This window comes from Nelumbo nucifera, chromosome 6 (assembly GCF_055504915.1).
Source record: "Nelumbo nucifera cultivar China Antique chromosome 6, China Antique-T2T, whole genome shotgun sequence".
In the NCBI taxonomy this organism is placed as follows: Eukaryota; Viridiplantae; Streptophyta; class Magnoliopsida; order Proteales; family Nelumbonaceae; genus Nelumbo; species Nelumbo nucifera.
The window spans coordinates 31,802,971-31,819,565 of NC_142654.1; the positions used below are offsets into that span (position 1 = coordinate 31,802,971).

Below are 16,595 nucleotides of genomic sequence, written 5' to 3' on the forward strand. Positions count from 1 at the left end.
TGAAAAGACTTACATGAGCCAAATAAATCGACTTTCTGCCCAAGCTATCTTAAATATCTTCTCCAAAATCAGTTTAGTCAATTCCCATTTAATCAATGTAGAAACCCTCACAAACGGTACTTGATGTTACTAGTCACAATCTTGAGGTGTTGTTTTCTAACTTACCCATCATAAAAAAGTAGCAAGGACAATTCTTCATGGTTAAGAATGAGATGTGGCCACTAGTAGGGATGGCAATTTCTACTCTATCGGAGGGTACCCACCCTTTTCTCGATGGGGCAGGTTTTTCGAGATTTTACAATTGTAGGGGTACATGTAGGGTATGATATTAGGCTAAATCCGACCTGCATATTGTTGGAATTAAAGCATATAATTTTTATGTATTAGGTGTTAAATTTAATAATATTTTCTTTGCGGATAAAGTTTCTTTTTCTATTATCAATTCAAATTTAATAATATTTTGAATTTTATGTAAAAGAGAATTGATTATTTATGTGCTTTTTATATGCATTAATCAAATAATTGAAAATTTAATTATTTATTTATATTATTTTACTTATTTATTGCTTATATATAACAAGAAATAATAGAAAATTAGATGCATGTTCTAAATCCAATTTGCCCCTACCCTTTAATCTGGGGAGGGTTTTGCACTTTTATATGCGGAGAAGGTTTGGATTCTCAAAATCCAACCCGCTATGTGTTGGAAGGTTTAGGGAGGTGGGTAGGAGGTAGAATTTACAAAACCCTTCCCAAACCTGTTCCATTGTCATCCTTAGATGCGGGGTCAAGCCCATGCAATTGAAGACTAACACAATGGTTTGTGACATATGGGTCACAAGTAATACTTAAGGCTGTGTTTAGTTGCAGTGCAAATTTATTTTCACTAGTATAAATACATGGGGTGCAAATGTAAAAAATGCAAATTCTTGTTTAATTTTATTTTATTCTTCTTCATGTCTTAATTTACTTAATTTGTACTGTAATCAAACAAAATAATTTAAAATTTAAAACAAAAATAGGTTAGAAATTACCCTCAAATCATTTGCACTATCATGAATCAATACAATTTTTTTTTTGCATTGCAACCAAACACAGCCTAAATGATTAATCATCAATTAATGTATCGATTAATAAATTAATTAGGGTTTAATTAAAAGTTAGGTTTCAAAGAAAATGAACAAGAGAGAGAGAGACTAGTTGGTCAAAGAAGGAAGAGAAGGGGGTCAAGACAATTTGGACGGTGGTGGGTTAATGGACAAAAGAAAGATTAGTTGGAGTGGTCACTACACAGATCAAATATCACATATTCACATGGGCTGCGGTGGAGAGTGGATAAGGGAGCGGGGGGGATTCCCAAACTGACATTCTTACGGACTGCCATGCACGGAAAGGTTCTCTAAAATTATTGCTATTTATCCATCAATTTTATAATTTATTGTTCTTAAATTTTATTATTGCAAAACATGAGAAAACCATAGTTTTGGAAAACCATTGGATAAAACTTTCTTGAAAAGCTCTCTTTTTTTTTTTTTTTTTTTTGCTTTTAACAGATTTTATTATTGTCACTCATCTTAATACTATTCAAACCTAAAGATGTTTAAGTTTAAAATTTTGATGAAATCCACTTATTAGTGCTGGTATGATTATATATCAAAATAAGGGCTCTTAAAAATATAATTTCAATTGTAATTTGACCAATTATATATATATATATATATATTATAAATCAATTATACATCTTCTGAGGAAATATCATTCAATAATTTGACATATTATATTCTATTTCTTTTGTTATGAAGTAATGCCCTTATATTTTGCAATCATGTGGAATACCATTTTCAAGAATTAATTATGTCTTGCTCGTTTAATTAAACTGATTAATAACAAGAACAATGGAGTTCAAGGAGACACCCAAAGCACCCTTTTTCTTTTTATATAATAAAGCCACAAATCCAACTGTTTGGTTAGGACCCATATGGCATTTGAGACAAACACAGACCTTGGTGGTTAGAATTATGATGCAGGTGTGTGGTGCTGTTTATGTACAACAACTTTAGTCAATTAAAAACAATTGGGTGTTTCTGTAATGGCTCTTGAGCTGGATTAAGAGGTGTACAAGGGTACATAAGTCATTGTGATAAAGGAGGTCAAGAGCACATTTATTTGGCTTTTGTCATGGATTGCCAATGCAATATTTGTTTTACTTTTTACCCTTATATATCTAAAAGAAGAAATCGAACTCCATCACTTTTATGTTGGTTGCCCTTTAAAGGCATGTATATGAAATTATCTCTCTACCCACAACAAGGGGGATAGTGTTCTTTGCTCTGCAGGATGCAGCCTTATTAAATGGGGTAGAGCTACTGAGAGATACACCAATTAAACACCCCTAAACCATCATTTAATGTGTGTATATGTGGGGAATAATCTTCAAGTATGGGCAACCAGTCAGTCACCCCTAATTAAGCCTTTTGATCTTTAGTACTATCTAGGATTGTCTTTGGCCCACCACCCACCCTTTACTGTGGGTCAATGGTCATTTATTAACCGCTTTATGTAGATATCATGCCTCTTTCACCATAATCGACCTACCCAAATAGAGCTAATGGGTTCCCAAAGTCCAAACAGAACTATATATATATATATATATATATTTTTTAGTTTAGAGAATTGGAGTGATTCATACGATTCCAATGGAATTGACTACAGGATGATCTACTAATTCATTTTAGCAAATTTTACATCTCCCAGGCCCCTGAGGCCTCCAATTTTGGTCTAGCAATGACCACATTTTATCTGTCTACCACTAAAAAGGCTGACTTGACAACCTTTCTTGGGTTGGTTAATTGCCCTGAGTCATGACTCATGATGCATCAGAAATTGGTGGGATTGAGAAGTTCTGTGCATTGGATGGTAACCTTTCAGCCAGTGGGATGCTTCCACCTGTCTCTGGTTCAATGGAGTGTGACTTTTGATCCATATCACGGGCCCCCCTCTCTCTCTCTCTCTCACACACACACACATTTGAAGTCATAGCTAGGAAAGTAGAAAAGAAAATTTTGGCTATTGGAAATAGTAAGGAGATAAGGGCATCTTTGGCATTGAAGTTAGTGATGAAGGGTATCTCCCCAAAATCAGGAAGTTTTCTATTTGCTTAGTTGCCTAATTGGGTGGCTGAAAACAACTACCCAATTATGGCAGGCGACGTGCCTGATAATTCTTAAACTAGAATTACATAAATGCCCTCGTCAATGTTTGAACTTTGAAATGAAGGGAAAAGATGATCGTAACAGACGTAGTCAGTCTCACACATGCGTGATGCGTCATACGACTTGCCCTCGGTACAAAACTTTGTCCAGACTCCAGATTCAGCTACGATACCGGATTTTCGGTATCATAAAAAGTGGTAAGGTAACCACTACCACTAACCAATCGGGCAATCAGGTCAGGTCAGGTGGTCATTTATCAAATTCACGGAGGATTTTAATCGATAAAGCCGGCCCTTTCGTGAGTGGGCAGTGGGCAGTGGGCTGTGTTAATTTATGTAGGGCCCGGGGAATTGAAGCCTCCCACCATTCGGCATGATAACTTCGAAACAATCGGGACTTTGTTTCTAGTACCAGTACAAACCATGATACAGTGTTTCGACAAGATATCGCCAGCCTTCATTATAGAAAATAAAACTAGATATGGTAGCCATTCATCGCGCTGGCCCCACACCATCGATTGGCCCATTAAATGCATCATCGAAGAACATCTCGTGGGCCCACCTTTCAAGTTGCAATTTCCTTCCCAGTCTCCTAGATAAAGGAGGAGGACCCAGGGGATAATAGATTTCATTTCAGAATGAAAAAGCAAGAGGGCCCATGGGCCATGGGCTCATCAGTCTAGTCCATTCTGTAGGCCACCTCTCTCTGATGGGGATCAAGCCCAATTAAGCATCTAACCGAGTAACCATCCAATGTCGACATCTTCTTCTCCAGTCTCCACCAACTGGTTGTTGCTTGTTACTACTTGGTACATCTTTGGTTTTATACTTTTATCAGAAGCAGACCACCGCAGAATTCGGATCAAGCGGTCTACAATCAGAAGTGGATGGGCCAACATCTGTACGGTGGTCCTGTCCGTTTCATTAGCTACCCACTTTCCAATTTGTCTACAAGATTATTAGGATTCAAATCAGACGGTCCGGACCGATGATCACGTACACCCGAAGCACATGCAATCACACCCCCTGCCTACATGACATGTGATCTCAGTACCCATAATTCAATAATCTAAGCAAGCACTAAAAGAGAATGGGTTTGTTAGAATCTTGGGGATAGAGAGAGAGAGAGGGAAAGAAAGGGGCATTTTTGGGATTTTCGACAGGGGTGAATGGGAGGGTGTTTATGACATTTCACAATGTCGTGGATATCCGCTCTAGAAAAAACCAAAATTACAAAAGAAAAAAAAATGGGTTCTTTTCTACTTCCCCAGGGTGAAAACGGCTCTCCTTTTAATATTTGTTTTCAATGCAAAATTAAAAAAAGAAAAAAAAGAAAAGAAAAAGAAGAAGATCCAGTCGACGAAAACCAAGCAGTTATGATTTATGAATTCTGGTGGGACCCACACATACGAGTCTGACTAGGTAAAGATTTTAACATTTTCCAAAATTAAAACTAAAAAATCTAAATTTATGACGTAATTTGGCATAGGATAAGGACCATAGAAGTTGCTACAGCCGTGCATCGTAAACCGTACATGTTGCCTCTACGTTCATCCATCACTGCCGTTCGTGCGAAGAATGAACGGACGGTGAAAGTGAACCGCAGAAACACGTGTACGCCTCTGATGGTAGACTAACATCGACCTTTATAGGTTGCACTGTAGGATTGTTTTCACACACTCAGGCTCACACACAAGGACTAGAAGTGCAATAGCAAGAAATTTTAGAGCTAAAAATCATTTCGAGAAATCCTTTTTCTTCTTTCGCTGGTTCTTCATTCCTGATAGCAAAAAACTTTAGAGATGAAAATTATTTCCATAAATCCTTTTTCTTCCTTTAATTGTTCCTACTCTTATTCCTTTATTTTTTGTTTTAATTTTTTTAGACTTTTTTTTTTGCAGAAAACCCACCAATAGTTATTGACATTATGGAATAATGAACATTTAAAACATAGAAGAAAAAGGTTTTCTTTCCTTTTTTTTTTCTGGGGAAAATCACTTTTTTTTGCTTGTTTCCTCTTTTTCTCTATATTCTTTGGCTCTTGCTTTTTTCATTTGGTCTATAATTTTTCTGTAAATGCTTTTTTTCTTTTTGAGCCAAACCCCAAACTCAGAAGAGTCCAGAGTCAACAGGATATAGAGGTAATATTTGTCTATCCTTGCTCCGTCATAAAATTAAAAATGATTTTTTCTATATAAAAAGGACTATATGTTTTTCAATAACATCAAAATAAAGCAATGAAAGCTGAACATTTACTCTTCCACATACAATAGAACAACAACAACAAGTCATACAAACACCATCCCCATTTTACCTTCCTTTCTCCACCTTTATTTGGATTCCTTCAAGGGTCCTCTCTCTTCCATTTGGGATTGTACAGAATCCGGGCTAAAATCCCATTTCAGTCTCTCTGTTTTTGGTTGATTCCGCTATTTTCTCTGATTTATTTTGAGACTATAAGAAAGAACCTGTTCTGGGTATCTTGGATTTTTGTTTTTCTTCTGCAAACTTTACCTGAGTTTTAGTAGAAGAGACTTGCGAACACAGTAATTCGTTTAAACGAGGTTGAAGAGAATAAACGTATAATTTTCCAAATTTACTCGATTTTTTGTGAAGAAATCAGTGCGTTTCCTTTTATTTTTTTTCTTCCTTTTCGCCTTTTTCCTTTGTTTTCGTTATTGTGAATCTTACTTTGGAAATTAAGGAAGAAGAGAGACATGGGCAAACAAGGGCCTTGCTATCACTGTGGAGTTACAAGTGAGTCTTCATTCGTTTTGCGTACTGTTTTTTTTTTATTTATTTTTTGTTTTCTGTACTGAATATTCAAGAAAAAATGGATTCAATTTCTTTTTCTCGTTTATGTAAATGGGGTTTCTTTATCTAAATTAATTTCTTTTACGGAGAAATGTTTGCATATAGTAGTCTATTTTAGTGATGGAGAGATTACTTGAACCAGGAAATAAATGAAGCATGTGTTTTAATATGTATTTCTTTTCCTCTTCACTCACATGCGTTTGTACAAATGAATTTTTACAGGACTACATAGAGTCTGCTTTTTTGTTTTGAACATGTACTTGTTTATTTTTTCTTTTTTTTTTTGTGTATTAGAATAATTTGGCTTTGCTTTTTTTTTTTTTTCATTTGGTTCTTCATTCGTGTTCATGTTCCTTTGAATATATAGCCTTCATTTCACTGGCGCTGTTAATTTTGCAGATAATGGTGGAATGAATTTTTAGGGAATCTATGTTTTGGTTATTCTAAATTCTTCCTGCCCTTTTATGCAATTTCTTTTCTGGAAAAGAAGATCATTGTGTAGTCATACCTTGCTCTGTCTCTTTTCCATTTATGATTCTCTGTGTATAAAGGGCAAATTTTATGGTTCAATTAGAATGAATGAATGTACTTTTGCTAACTACAATGTTTGAAGTGCTTTTTATTGATTGAAAACAAGTCTACAATGCTTTTCCTATATTTACTTGTTCCTGTTTTATAGGAATAAGTTATTGCTAAGCATCCACTCTCAAATTCATCTTAAATGATTTCCTTCAATTATGTTTACACATATTGTTCTTGAAACTGTTCCATCTAATACTCAAGTCGCTATACTATAAATTCTTAAATATTTCTGCACTACCACATTACATCAATCTAATTCTCCATCTAAGAAATATTCTTGGTTTGTCATTCTATAGCCAAGCGTGGGGTGTATTTAGTAGTGGACAAAATTAGTGGAGTTTCTGCCTTGGGAAAGAATCTTAATTTCTCTGCTTTGCTGATGCTTTTCATGACTGTTTAGTCTTACATTTGCTTCTCTATTTTAATCTTTATTGCAGGAAGAGCATACACCGATTATGGTTGTTGCATTCTAGTTTTTCTTTTCAAGTATTTGATATCACAATGTGGACAAGATTCATAACTGCCAAATGAGTTTGGGAAGGAGAGACTATGCTTCAGAATTTCAATGTTCTTCCTATTTGTGTCAAACACTAGAAAAAGTGCTCCTTCAAAGAAACAAATCCACATCATTGAGAGAACTTGGACACTAATATTTATTATAAAAGTTCATTTAGGTTGAGCTCATTGCTCAATTATATATCTTTCCTCCCTCAAAGTGTGGTCTTGGGCTTGGTTTTGAGATAATGTGTAAAAATAAAAACATGGTTTTGGAAGGGAGAGACTATGTTTCAGAATTTATATGTTCTTTCTATTTGTGCCAAACACTAGAAAAAAGTGCTCCTTCAGAGAAACAAATCCACATCATTGAGAGAACTTGGATACTAATATTATTATAAAAGTTCATTTAGGTTGAGCTCATAGCTCAATTATATATCTTTCCTCCCTCAAAAATGTGGTCTTGGGCTTGGTTTTGAGGTAATGTGTAAAAATAAAATACCAATTCCTTTTCTCCTTTGGGATAAGTTACCTTACATTCTCCTAGTCATTTGTTAGAGCTATCATTTGCTTCCATGTCTCTTAAATTGATGTTTCTACCACTATCAGTGCTGAAATTTTCTTCTAAACTTGCTCTTCATTGTCTTGCACTTTTGATTTGGCTTAAACTGCCAAGAATGGACACTTCATGTGTCTCTTCTTTTGCTAATCTTCTCATTTAGTGGTTTATTGTTGCTTGAGCCTCATCCCTCAGTGCCCTTATTTCATTCAGATCTTTCTTTGGCCACTCTAGTATCCCTTACCAACCACATTGCTATGTCGCACAAGGCTCTTGTTTGCCCATGCCATGTACAGTAAATTAACTATCCAAGAATAAACATTTATAAGAATATTGTAGCTCACTTGTATAACAGCCTGTTCCTACACTTGTAACTCACAAACTCACAATGCCCTTGTTTGTTCATCCACTATACAAATGAGTTAATTACAAGGGATATTAGAAAACCCTCGTAGCTCATAACAGCATGTTCCTGCACTTGTAACTCACGTCACCCTTGTTTGATCATGCCTTATACAACTAAGTTAATTAGAAGGGTACTAGAAGGCCCTTTCATTTCACTTGTATAATTTAACTGAGGAAATTAAGGAACAGGTTGTTTCATTGGCATTGTGAAGCTTAAAAATAAATGAAAGAAATTTGTTTATGCAAAATGTCTCTACTTAAGAAGCAACATTTCTTCATAAGTTATTGGTATATGATGTTGTTTTCTTCATACAGAAGATTTAATTACCAGAACCTTGCAACAACAGGATAGGGCTAAAAAAGAACAGAAAAAGAAGTACAGTTTTGCATTAAAATCAAGTGTTTTAAGATTCTAAACATGCTAGGCATGGGCACTATCAAGTATTCAGAGGCATTTCTCCTCTTATTATCCTGGTTAAATGTACTCTTGTAGGACCATTCCTTATTCTATATTGTCCATGCTTGGAATAACAGTTTAGGATGTAATTGGCTCTGGTCATTTATCCTCCTAAATTGTAACTAGGAACATGGGACAAATAACTCCATTCTAACCATCGTTAATGTTACCTTAGTTTAAACTTTAATTTTGTTGGTACAGATTGATGTATGATGACAGAAGTCCCAGATCACATAATGACTTGTTGCTCTGTGTTCAGTCTATGTCATAATCACACCCCAATATCTTCTAACAATTTTGAAAGCAAAGGGAGCACGACATAACCAATATAGTTTCATTTAACAACATTGCAAGGTGGTTAGAGATGCAATGAAAAACACGCTCCTGTTTTCGTGTTCATATGCACTTTATAAATGCAAACTCAAAGACCCAGGCTATAGCACACAAAAGGAGCATATTTTTCTCAGTGTACTCTATTTCATGATTTATCTGCACATATTACTCTGGAATAACAGTGATCCACTTATTAAGTCTAACCATTTTATGTTCAATGTGTTGTATGCATAGGATAATGTTTACAAGGAATACAATTCTAAAAGTCCTGCTGATTAATATGATTATAGTCTTTTCAGCTTTTCTCTGCTCATGAATGACACTCTTGCATTTTAAAATATATCTTGATACTTGGTCTTGTAATGGAGAATAAACCTCTATTTATATTCTGTTCAAACTTCTATTTGCACATGCTAGATGGTGCCATGTGGTATCCAGGCCATGGAATGAAAAGATATGAGCATGTGGCAAGGTGTAGCATCTGCAATCACTCCAAACAATGGGCCCTAGTTCTTTAAACTAAGTCCTTATAAATTCAACATTGCCCAGATGGGATAGCATGGATGGGTTATAGCACTAAAAGATTTGCTTCAAATCAGATGTTATCCTTTTTAACCTTTCACATTATTGAAGAATAACATGACACCTTAGCCTTTTCTGCAACTTTTGATTTGGAGCTATTCATGGTCATGTAGTCTTTGAAATTGACTATTATTAGGGGCTTATATGAGTGGGGCCAAATCCTCTTTGTTTTCAGTGTTTAAAGTTTACTCTTTTTTATGTCTTCAAGTTATTCTTGCTTATTGATTGGTTTAGTAGATTGGTTGCTGACAGAAAAGTAATGCAACAGGTACCCCTCTTTGGCGTAATGGGCCACCGGAAAAGCCAATTCTATGCAATGCATGTGGATCTCGATGGCGAACAAAGGGAACACTTGCAAACTACACCCCTTTACATGCTCGAGTGGAGACTGATGATTATGAGGACTATAAGGCTCCAAAAGTAAAGAGCATATCTATTAAGGCCAAAGAGGCAAAGTTGCATAAGAGAAAGAAAAGTCATGATAACATGATAGTTGGAAGGGGAGCCCCTGAATATGATCAAACCTTTCGGAAGGGTCTTGAAGAGGATACTAGTAATAGATCAAGTTCAGGATCAGCCATATCTTACTCTGAGGGTTGTGCACAATTTGGTGGTACAGATGCAAGTGATTTCACAGGTTGGAATAGCATCATTATTCCTTGATGTCAACTTTTTGAGAGAAATGAGTTTAGGTCTATAATGTCTGAAGTAATAGGTCATATATTCACATTTTTTCCATTTCCTTCTGTAAAGCCTCAAAAATGTAATCTGATTACTTAACACGAATAGAGTTGCATAATAGCTCCATTAAATGAACAAATAAAAACATGGACATGTTGCATCCAAATATAAGCAACCCAATCAGAACACACAAAATGCTGTTTATTTCTTATACTTTCTGTTGAGTAAAGCTGCATTTCTTATTCAAAGGATTTTGATTCCTATGAAGAATAAGTGAAGATGTCATATCTGTTTTGTTTTATGTAGTAGCTTTCTGTTATGTTTGATAAACACAAGTTAGTTGAGCTACCTTACTATTAATCTTTTTCAGGTCCACCTCAATCCATGGTGTGGGATACACTTGTTCCATCAAGGAAGAGGACTTGTGTGAGTCGCCCAAAGCCATCTCCGGTTGAGAAGCTTACAAAAGATCTATGCTCCATTTTACATGAGCAACAAGCATCTTCTTATTTCTCGGGATCTTCAGAAGAAGACTTGCTTTTCGAAAGCGAGACCCCAATGGTTTCTGTTGAGATAGGACATGGAAGTGTTCTCATCAAGCATCCAGGATCAGTCACCCGAGAGGAAGAATCTGAAGCCAGTTCCCTTTCAATGGATAACAAACCATACACAGTAAATGAAGCTTACTCAGGTTCTGCATCCATTCTTATACATAGTAACAAGGGTATATGCTTTCCAACTCTTGGCAATGAGAAATTGAAGAAGTCCACAGGACAGGACACAGAACAAGATCAGATGAAGAGGTGAATTAGTAACATTTTGAATTTCATTAAAAGCTAATTGTAGTTTCAGATTGAACTTCCCAAGTATGGTTTAGAGATCATTGAAAAACCACTTTAGTTCTTTTTTGTTGCATCCCGGCATCCTTTTATATTATTCTGGGGCAAATTAAGCATTTTTACTCACCATACAAGCTCATTGTTGCTTTTGTGGGCTAAACTTCCCTATTTTTTATGTTGCAGGGATAAGACTCTCTTTGAGAAGTCACAAATTCTGCGACATCGTAATTCACCGCTGAGATCCATAAATTTAAAAGTAAGATTTCACTTCTAAAGTTATTTATTTGATTTTGTGCAGAAGTTATATTCTTCAAATCTAGGTCTGTGTGTCAAAAATAACATTTAGTAGCTTCTAGATGCGACCAAATTGGCTGAGATAGGCTTTTGGTATTCTGTTTTACTTTTACCTAAGATTGTTGCGTAGCTTACATGATTGCAGTCCATGTTTGGAGTAGGATGTTGTTAGCTTTGAGGAGTTTGCAAATCATTTGACGCATGAAGAACAGCAGCAACTGGTGAAGTATCTACCTTCTACAGATACTGCTAGACTTCCTGACAGGTCAGAATCCTTATTACTCATGTTTCAGTTGATAATAACAGCAAAGGAGTGGACTTTATGATATTAGTATATATTGGATGTTACACATGGAATTACGAACTAGGGATACAATTTGTTTGTTTCTGCCATGCGGAGGGATAAGGTTGCAATCTGAACTGTTCACTGGATAAAGGACCTTCTGGATTAGCCGTTTTCAATATCTTGTATTCCATATCAACTCTATAATCCACCTCAAATTCGTGGGGGCTTCCTAAGTAATGTTAGCTGTCACAAGTTTTATTTTTATTTAAAATTACGACAGAGAGAGGCAGGTACCAGAATTAGGTGGAGGTACAGATACATGCACATTGGGTAATAACCTTTTTACATACAAGTGTCATGTGTTTACAATGCTGAAGATTATGTAGAGGTTCTTGAGGTACATGATGTTGAGTCCTGACACAAAATTTTTCTTGTTTCCACATGTGCAGCCTTAAGAGCATGTTTGATAGCCCTCAATTCAAGGAGAACTTATCCTCATTCCAGAAATTGCTTGCAGAAGGAGTCTTTGATCTCTCTTTTCCTGGAGGGACAACTGAAGACTGTAAGACTCTGAAGCGGCTTCTGTTGGTCAATTTGGCAACGTCCAAATGGGTAGAACACTATAATCTGCTTAAGGTATGAATTAATTACTTTTTTATTTTTTATTTTTTGGCTATTATAGCAAAGAGGAAGTTAAGTTTATTCGATTTGTTTGAATTTAAATGTACAACTGTATCCAACAACTAATTACTCTGTCAATTAATTTTCTATTCTCTGTTTCCATTGGCTCTAGGATGTAAAATGTAAAAAGGTTACAGGAGGGAAGGGGGTTGCAACAGGAAACAGTGTGCTTGGGTCAAGTGATTTTTCAGCCATCAAGAGACCACGTGATGGGCAATATCATAACTTTTCAGGTAGCTATTTTCCTATCTATGACTATAAACTAAGCACTTAATTCATGTTTATTTATATCTTCTCTTGCACCCTTGTTTTTTATTATTTTTTTGTCTATCCAATTGCTCTAAGGGTGATTAGATTTAAAGTTCATAAACATATCTAGTTTTTTTTTTTCTCTTCTAACCTTTTTTTCATCAGTATTCTCTCTCGTAAATGTCTAATATAGAATAATAGTTATATAAATTGATTCTGTAAAGCAAAAAATAAAAAATAAAAAATCCTACCTTTGTTGCAATGTACTGTGGAAGCATAATTATCAAAAAGAAAAGTACTGTGGAAGCATCATTTATAAACTCCTGTTTCAGAGCCAAAAACCACAATCAAGAGTCCCAAAAGGGTGGGCATGAAGGCCAGCTATGACAATGATGGATCTTGCTTCAGTCCAGGAAGCCTATTTACTTTCCCTCCTGATGGAAGCACCCTCATGTTTGACTCTTTCCAGTATACTGATGACAGTTCTGATCAGGATCTACTGCTGGATGTGCCATCCAATGGATCCTTCCCACAGGCAGAGCTTCTACCCCCATCTTCAAGTTTCAGTGTGCAACAGGCTAGCACTAGTAGTTCAGTTCACTCGCATCTTATCCGTCCTTGAAACTGATTGTCCATGGGACACAAGAATGGAACACCCAATCAACAAAATTTGCATTTCAACATGCAAAAGAACACTGTAAATGAGGTTTTTCTGTTTTTTGTTTTCCTTTTTACCTTTTCCCTTCCCTTTACCATGTTTGAGAATGCTGACCTGTTTCATAAGTGGAATGTCTAAAGGATGGATGTGGCTGGTTTTTTTGTATAGGCTGACAAAAGATTGTAATATATAGCTCAAAGTCCCAAACTGCAAAGGAGGTTGTCTTATCTAGAGCTGAATGGAGAGAGAGAGAGAGAGAGAGAGTTTTACATGTATTATTCTAGTTGCTGCCTTGGTAATAAGTTTTGAGATAGCTTACCTTTTATTGGTGCTGCATTTCTAGGTCTTTGTCTCTGCTTATAGTGAAATAATTTCTCAGTGGAAGTTTTGCAAGTTGAGTATAGTAGTTGGGAATGGCAATGCAAGTGGATTCATGGAAATCTTCACATCTGATGTTCTTGATGATGACCGGTCCTGAACCGATTATTAACTGGTTCACATCTAATGCAAGTAGTTGCTTTAGACGGCATTGCAGTTGCTGAAGGATAGACCTGTCAGTGGTCAGATCTGGTTCGTGTCGGGGTGGATCAGTCCCGAACCGATAATTACTTGCTTCTATAAATTAGACCCAGAACCCAACCAATTACTAATCTGGGTCTGACTTGATTAGATCTCAATCTCATTATACTTGACATTTATAATTACCTACGACATATTTTTTGATATTTAATTACCTATGATATATAACAACGTGGAACTTCGTCTTTGATAATATAACCTTAATATAAATGACAGTAAATAGTAAATTGTTTATAAGTTGATAAAAAAACAAGTTTTCTAACCAAAATTTTCTTATATACTATGAAATTTATCATTTTAGTTATAAAAATAACAAAAGTTACAAAAAAATGGGACATTTATATATTATTAACCGTATAATTGGTTCCGATCTCAATGTATTTGGAACAGCAAGAACTGGACCTGATTTAATTATTAATTGAGACACGAACCACAACCAAAACCAACATAATTGGTCTGGTTGAATCTACCGATAGGGGTGTAACTTGGGTGTGTTCAGGGTGAGGATTTGTTAAAATTGAATGAGCCTGGGCCAGGGCTATAAGTCAGGCCGGGTTAGGTCAGGTTGAGGCCAACCCTAGCCCAATCCAACCTTAACTAAATTCCTTCAACCCTAACCCAATCCAACCCAACATTCTTCCCATCCCTTAAAACCTCATAAACTTCTCGATTTTAGATCTTATCTCAACTATCACTACATATATTAATCTTATGTTCATTAGTATTTGTTTGTTGACGCTTTTTTTTTTTTTGGTATACAATTCAAAAAAACAAGTGTTAGAAATAACTATAGTTTATTATGAGTTATGGCTTACGATAGATCTTTCTTGGGCGGCAAACAACATAGAAGAGATGAAGAATAAAATTTTCAAAAAAACATAAAATACTATTTTTAAGGTTTTAGTCTTTTTGATTAGGATTAAGTGAAGTGATTATCTTGAAAGAAATACATGATACTATGTGATGGGGGCTATACAGATATCATGCATCTAAACAAATCAATGTATGTTATATATTACATATAACATATATTTATATATGACATGTACTATAGAGTTGGGTTCAGGTTGGCTCGGGTTGGCTAAGGGGTCAACCCTAACCCAACCTGAAGTAAAGTCGAGTTCGTGAATTTCAACCCGAACATCAACCTAACCCAATCCAACCCAATTTTTTTGGGTTGGGTTCGGGCCAACCCGGCCCAAGTTGCAACCTTAAGCCTGGCCCAAGAACTCAGGTTTAATGATTTGTACAATCTTCAAATTGGGTGCCTAACTTGCACTCCTAAGGTCTGTTTGGTTTGCAGGAATAGGGAATTGGAATCCGAATTGAAATGGTCCATTCTATTCCAACTGTTTGATTGGGTGGAATCAAAATCTCATTCCCATTCCTGGTGGAGTGGCCATTCCCTCCCTCTCCCCTGGGAATGAAATCTGTTCCAGCCAATTCTGATTTTGTTTTCGGTCTGAACCAAACAGATGAGGGGAGTAGACCATTCTGATTTCAATTCCAAGTCCTGTTCTGATTGTGAACCAAACAGATCCTTAGTTGAACAAGTGAAAAACAAAGTGTGTGCATGACTGCATGTAACATTTGCCTTTTCACTAGGGTTGTCAGTGGTTTGTATAAATCCAACCAACCCAAACACACATAATGCCATTATACAGGGTCTAGGCGTAGAAAGATATGTTAAGGCTTGGTTTTATCTAAACTAATTATGTTCCTGTGTGTGTATTAGGTGATGTTTGGGAGTACTTATTGTTTCTAAACGGACTTTTTTCAAAAGAGGGCTTATTAAAGCTTCTTCAAAACGGGTTTATTTTGTTGAAAAAAGCACTTATTGAGCTTTTTATCTAGGGGTTTATCTAACACCCATAGGTACTTTTTGAATGTTTTTAGATTCTTTTGAGTGATTTTCCCAGTAAGTAAAAGAAGCAGCCCCAGACAGGGGCTTAGCACATTACAAAGATACCCTCCACCGATGTTTTGTATACTAAGAGGCCTAAGGGTGTTTGCTATGCACCTGTTATAAAACTATCAATCACATGACACTCTGCTTTAACTTTTATGACAAGGCATGGCATTACATAGTTAGTAGAGATAATAAACTTATAACCAATCAACCCACATCAACTGCATTGGGTATCGTATCTTTCTGGCATCATAGATTTTCCCAATAACATAATGATGTCTAAAACTGTCATTTCATATTGGCCGGTTCAGGGTCCATTACTTGTATGGATCCCACAGTTCTGAATTTGGACTTGTTCTGTTTTCTTATCGGTTGGGGACTAGATCTTCCCTAACTTGGTTAGACCCGACCCATTGGCATGGGCCTATTTTTTCACGTGGGATGTATCCCATTTATCGAAAGTAAGGTCTTCCCAAGTCACCACCATCCTCTAAAACAGGGGACGAGAGCAAGATCAAGTGAGCGAAAGGGAAGAGAACACATGAGGCCAAAAATGTATCTAAATCATTAACAACTGGAATTTGGATCGGATCTAGTCATATCCTCAATTCAATCCATGATTTTTAAAACCGGATCAGACTGAAAAACCAAGAACCGGTCACTTAACTGGTTCCGTTTTCCTCAAAATCATTGATTTTGATCAGTAAACCAATGAACCGGCCATTTAACCGTTCAAACCATTCAAATAATTTTAATAAGACCCCTGACCGGTTCAATTTTAAAAACCATGATTCAATCCGATTACATATTGCTGCTATATCTTGTATCAACTTGAATCCAATTAGTCGGGATTAAATCTTTTCTAGTTGGGATCTATGCGATGTACAGGTTTTATTAAAAAAATTTGAGAAAATAGTTCTATAACATTTGGTGCTCATCTAAGTCTAATTCAAGCATTTTAGGCCAGGCCAAAATACACAA

The 16,595-nt window shown here is 35.9% G+C and overlaps 1 protein-coding gene across 2 annotated transcripts; it reads left to right on the top strand.

The window, feature by feature from the left end:
- Window positions 1-5,155: 5,155 nt before the first annotated feature.
- Window positions 5,156-13,462, top strand: LOC104598397 (GATA transcription factor 26-like). Of its 2 annotated transcripts, XM_088889477.1 has the most exons (9): window positions 5,473-5,968; window positions 7,045-7,281; window positions 9,707-10,075; window positions 10,490-10,922; window positions 11,142-11,214; window positions 11,414-11,517; window positions 11,988-12,174; window positions 12,332-12,452; window positions 12,801-13,462. In XM_088889477.1, the coding sequence occupies exons 2-9, from the start codon at window positions 7,173-7,175 to the stop codon at window positions 13,088-13,090; spliced, it is 1,686 nt and encodes a 561-aa protein (XP_088745603.1). In that variant the 5' UTR covers window positions 5,473-5,968; window positions 7,045-7,172; the 3' UTR covers window positions 13,091-13,462. The 2 variants fall into 2 exon arrangements, with proteins under 2 accessions (XP_010258735.1, XP_088745603.1); XM_010260433.3 differs by lacking the exon at window positions 7,045-7,281 and having other exon boundaries at window positions 5,156-5,968.
- The last annotated feature ends 3,133 nt before the right edge of the window (window positions 13,463-16,595 follow it).

What these genes read in the sequence shown, in the direction of transcription:
- LOC104598397 (XM_088889477.1), top strand. Translation starts at nt 7,173, where the DNA reads ATGTTCTTCCTATTTGTGTCAAACACTAGAAAAAGTGCTCCTTCAAAG. An exon ending in GAACAAGATCAGATGAAGAG is followed by an intron (nt 10,923 to 11,141) that starts GTGAATTAGTAA and finishes TTTATGTTGCAG; the next exon opens with GGATAAGACTCTCTTTGAGA. An exon ending in ACTGCTAGACTTCCTGACAG is followed by an intron (nt 11,518 to 11,987) that starts GTCAGAATCCTT and finishes CCACATGTGCAG; the next exon opens with CCTTAAGAGCATGTTTGATA.